The 5,245-nt window shown below is 36.9% G+C and overlaps 1 protein-coding gene across 4 annotated transcripts; it reads left to right on the top strand.

Moving 5' to 3' along the window:
- Positions 1-488: 488 nt before the first annotated feature.
- On the top strand, positions 489-4,965 carry LOC128509900 (chemokine XC receptor 1-like). Of its 4 annotated transcripts, XM_053481767.1 has the most exons (3): positions 2,610-2,676; positions 2,863-2,971; positions 3,809-4,965. In XM_053481767.1, the coding sequence occupies exon 3, from the start codon at positions 3,823-3,825 to the stop codon at positions 4,783-4,785; it is 963 nt and encodes a 320-aa protein (XP_053337742.1). In that variant the 5' UTR covers positions 2,610-2,676; positions 2,863-2,971; positions 3,809-3,822; the 3' UTR covers positions 4,786-4,965. The 4 variants fall into 4 exon arrangements, with proteins under 4 accessions (XP_053337744.1, XP_053337743.1, XP_053337741.1 ...); XM_053481769.1 differs by lacking the exons at positions 2,610-2,676; positions 2,863-2,971 and adding an exon at positions 489-599; XM_053481768.1 differs by lacking the exons at positions 2,610-2,676; positions 2,863-2,971 and adding an exon at positions 2,191-2,584.
- Positions 4,966-5,245: the final 280 nt, after the last annotated feature.

Here is a 5,245-nt window from a genome sequence, read left to right as displayed (position 1 = left end):
TATGTGTGTATGTTTTAGATGTGTTAGTAATGGTGGGAAGTGTTTGTGTGTGCTATTTCGTGCCATTGCTAAAAAAAATACTCCCAGCCATTTGCATTGGGCAGCAAATAAGCTCACTCGTCTCTCCAGCATTCTTACCGGCGTAAAAACGCTGCAATATATATATATATATATATATATATTCCCTTGGTAAAATAGCATAAATAAATCATAGGTAGCGTATACCAGAAAAAAAAATACAACGCATGTTATGATAAGTTTCGTTTTTGAGGCACGTGAAATTCGCCGTTTTTTCCGTTTCAGGGATTAAAAAGCGCCTTTTTGGCCTTTATCGCGCTCCGTAGAACTTCACTGATTCGTGCATTACTCTCCGCGGGCGAGCCTTCTCCTAAATGCGCGTTCCCTGTGCCGTTTTCACGGGGGTGGGGCTAAAAAAAAAAAGGATCCTGATGGGGGAACCAACTTTGACACAGCACTTGCGCATTAGAGAAACACAAAAGAAACGCATTTTGGAAAAAAAAAAATATCAGCAATCACAAACATTCGCATTCGGACGGGATTAAATTTCTCAGATGACCGTCGAGTTTACTAAAAAAACAGTAGGTAATTTGCTCTGGAATTTTTACGGAGGTCGTGTAAGAGAAAGACAAACATGGCGGATTCAGGCGGGATTAAAATCACAAAGTACGTCTGTGAAACAGAAATTTCTCTTATGACCCCGTTAAACTAGTCCCGTCCCGTTTTGCTATAGAAAAGACAGACAGACATGTCTTTGGGCTTCAACCTGAAATAATATCACTGATTAAATTAAAGCTGATCAGATTATTTTTAGCTTTAGCCATTTAACTATTTCTACAAACTTTTAAGTATATATACTAAAAAAAACTTTCAGTTTTAACCTGACTGCCATGCCCTAAATGCATGTTGTTATACGGGTAAGAGCATTTGTAAGGGACCACCACCCGAGGTCGCTGTTTTTTAGTTGTAGTTTTCAAATTTTATTTGTCACATACACAGTCATACACAGTACGATATGCAGTGAAATGCTTATACAACTGCTAGTGACCTTAAAGGAAAAGAATAGTACAAGCTTATACATAAGAAATAATAGGAATGAAAGAAATACTTTAAAAAATAAAATTAACTAGTAAAATATGCTGTACAAAGTAAAATATACTGTAATAAGAGACGTACGTTAGAAAATAAGATTAACTAGTGCAAATGTACTGTACAAAGTAATAGTAAAATAAACTTTACAAATAAGAACAAGATATCTATAAAAAAGCGAATTATAAATATATCAAGTATAAAAGTATAGAAAGAAAATAGAAATTTGTCAACAGATTTTGAATGTTTAAATAGCTGTGGTGTGCAAGTATGCATAAAAAGTGACTTTGTAAAGTGACTTATTTAAAGTGATTTGTGCATTATTTAAAGTGATTTGTGCCGTGGAGTTTCAACTAATGGTATTAGTTTTTGTTGGCTGACTCAGTTTCCCAGAAGGCACCTCGGTCAGGTGATGCGAGTGCACACCTGAGCCGAGGTAGCCATTAATCTAACTATAAATAGCTGTTTAGTCTGGGAAACTGGGTGGAGCATTATTGGTTTCACCTAATGTCATTTGTGTGGGCATTTTGGTTTGTTTTGTTCTTTGTTTAGTTTATATTTTGATTTAAGATTTGTTGACTTGGGCTCTCAGTTTGGCATTGTTTTCTGTATATGTTCTCTGTGTGAGTGTGTGTGTAGCTGATTCAGTCATGTCATATGTGTATGTGAGTATTGTGGTTCTATCCTCCTGTTTCTTGTGTGTTTAGCTAGAGCCAGGTAAGTAGCTAGGTGTGTGTTTGGCTAGAAGTGTGTGTAGCTAAAATCTAGGTTGAGCTAACCAGCATGCTTCTAGCCATAGCCCCTTTGTGTCTCTAGCTATTCTGTGTTTCCTGCCTCCTTAGTGTCCCCTAGCCTAGCCACTGGGTATCCCGTGTCCCTTTGTTTCTGTGCCCCAATTCCCTAGTGTGTCTGGAGCTATTAGGTAAGTGTAGCTTAGTGCATGTTTGGGCTAAAGACATGCTTAGCTAGGTGAATGTGTAACTGCCATGGTTAAGTACTGCTTAACCATGTTTAGCTAAAAGCCATGCCTAGCTGATTGCCATGTCTTTTAGCCCTAGTCCCGTCTCTCTCTCTCCAGTCTCGTCGGGTGTGTTGTCTTCTTGTGTCCAGTCTCGGCTCCACGCGTAGTAGGTGTGTTCTTTCCCGTGTTTCGTCCTCCTGCCGTTGCTTCGCCACAGGACGTGTGGTATTCGTCCTTTTGCCTGTGTCCTGCCAGAGAGCCCGGGTTAACCCAAAGTTATTAAGTATTGTTTGAGTTTGGTTGTTCCTTTTGTTTGTCGAGTCTTTATTTATACCTTTGTGTTTACTGTCATTAAAAGACTCTTTTTGGTTACACAACCCCTCTGCCTCTATGCCTGCTCTTTTCGCCCATGGCGATCAACACCAGCCATTACACCTCGTTCGTGACAGCATTGTGCAAAGAGGAACACAAAGGGAAATTCCAAAATTGTGACCATCTTTCAGATCATCTTACTCTGTGCGTATAAAAGGAAATCAACTTTAGTGATTAAATCTATAGGTTCATTTAACTTTCAGTAAATCGGGTCGTGATTTAGGGAAGAAAAATGGGTAAGTTTTTAGTTGAACTTAAATTTCCTTAACTATTTACAGCACTGTTGATAAACAGACTTCAGTGATTTGTCTCTGATTCAGTAGTGAGCATGTTATCACTTCCTCATTACAGTAAATCTTTGTTGATTATATTTCTTGCCTATAAACCTTTAAGCACCAAATTTTATATGCTTGCATTTTCAGTAAGATGTTTTTATTTACTGCCCAGGGATTGTTTGTCTTAATTGCCCCAAGAAAGAGCAAAAAAAGGATTGCTTGTAAGAGACTGACAGTTTGTAGCTGCTAATATAATGTAAGTTGTAAAAAAAGAATGTATTTTGTGAATGTTAACATAGAATGCAAAAAAGTTTCTGCCTTTAAAAAGGTTTCAGGAAACAGGACACTTTCTGCTCTTTCTGATTTCTTATTTGTTGTTTGTTTTGTCTTATCATGATCTATAAGCAGAGGTGGAAAGTAACTTTTGTACTGCACTTCACATATATGCACAATACTTTACTTGAGTAAAGTATATTTAGAGTATTTTTTATATTTATTTTTATGTACAGTATATCTATTTTAATCTCTATTCTTATCCTAGTTAAATTTAATTTTCTATCATATTTCTTTTATTCATATTTATTTCTTATGTTTTAATTCTTTTTTTTTTTTTGAGGTCACTGGCAGTCGTATAAGCATTTCACTGCATATCGTACTGCGTATGACTGTTTATGTGACAAATAAAATTTGAATTTTGAGTAGTTCTAGAGGATTAGAGGATACTTTTTACTTTTACTCCACTATATCCTACAGGATATATTGTAACTGCGATATTCTTAGGATAAAAATATCTATTTTTGCAGGATTTGAGAACATTGCCTAAATCAGTCTATAAGTAGATTATTTTATGAATGTAGTGATGGGTAGAGCATCTTTCTGTGAAATTTGAGGTTAATATTAAAATGCATATCTCTGGTTTTAAGGTTAAATCAGATTATAAAATTATAGTTTTGCATCAAAGGAAACATTTTATTTCAGAAAACCACACTACAGTATTTACATTGGAAAATGTCAGTCACACTACTGAGCATACATCTGTTATCTACACTGCTTATCCTCAAAAAACTTTGTTTTCTCTTTTTTTGTTTTTCAGAGACCAGCACACCAATGGAGACTCCAAGTATATTTTTCCATTTTCCATACGTGTCTAACAATTCATTTAAATATATTAAACAAAATGAGGAAGGATCGACGCCTGAAGATGGACACACTGAACTTTCCATAATTCTCAGCATTATGATCCTCCTTGGTCTCATTGGCAACATCTTCGTTGTTATCAAAGTATCCTCTATGAGGCTCCGATCACTGACCATCATCTTCATTCTCAACTTAACGCTTTCAGACATGTTGTTTACCGCTGGACTGATGTTCAGGGTCTACGAACATATCTGGGGTTTGATTCCCAGAGACGCAGGGTGCAAAGGGTTTAACTATATTTTCACAGCTGGATTTTACTGCAGCATCATGTTCCTGGTGCTAATGATCGTTCAGCGCTACATGGCCCTGGTGCACCCTGATTTAGGCTGGAATAAAGGACTATGTACCAGAAGAGCACTTTTTGGTGCACTAATAGGGAGCACTTTGGCAGCGTTGCCAGTTGTGGTGAACACTGCAGCACTTTCTTACTCAGAAGTCTGTATGAGGAGCAGCCAATCTGCATTTGTTGCTATTATGTATGAATACAACATTTTTTTTCTTTGTGGCTTTTTGGTAATGGATTTTTGCTACATCAGGATTTTTCAAATTCTCTTCAATTCCCTAACAAACCAGAAACACCGAATTGTTGGACTTGCATTCTTTCTACTATCTACATTCCTTATTTTTTGGGCACCTCACATCCTAATGACTTTTCTGTACATATTGGCTTATCATCTGATCTGGATTTCTGCACATAATCTTTTCTACTATGTCAAATACATCTGCTTTATTCTGGCTATCACCCGGTGCTTTCTCATCCCAGTGGGCTACGGCTTATTTGGTGTCAAATTTCGTGAGGAAATGAATGAGATCTTTCAAATTACAGAAGCTGAACAAAACCCAAAAGAGGAATTTCCATCAGACAATCCATAATAGTTTAAGTACATCACAACTGTTGTGATCTGTAATTTGACTCTCAAGGCTAGATATTAGTAACAATTACTAAGCAGATGAAAATCTATCATCAATCAATCTACTAGGAAGGAAGTCCATAAGTCAGCCAGACAGTTACCCAAACAAACAATGTGACACAACTACTCAGGACAAACATCAGGGGAAAAAGTGGCAGGTAAGACTGGCCGTGTCAATCACCTGACGTTCATGGGTAAAAGTAGGTCAGTACAGGCCCCTCTACTGTAAAGAGGGGAGACATGCTACCTGTCAAATACCACATTCAATACCAGTTACTGTAGCAATTCCAGAAAGACAAGATGCATGATAATGTTATGTCATATTAAACAACAATGTGTCTTCTTAGTAATTGCTTCTAAATATTGTAAATTGCCTCTGAAACATCTGTGTTGTGTTGTGTTTTATTCTTTCATTAGTGCTA

This window comes from Clarias gariepinus, chromosome 22 (assembly GCF_024256425.1).
Source record: "Clarias gariepinus isolate MV-2021 ecotype Netherlands chromosome 22, CGAR_prim_01v2, whole genome shotgun sequence".
Lineage (NCBI taxonomy): Eukaryota > Metazoa > Chordata > Actinopteri > Siluriformes > Clariidae > Clarias > Clarias gariepinus.
The sequence above is the reverse complement of the archived record's forward strand: the minus strand, read 5'-3'. Positions and strand labels throughout refer to the sequence as shown.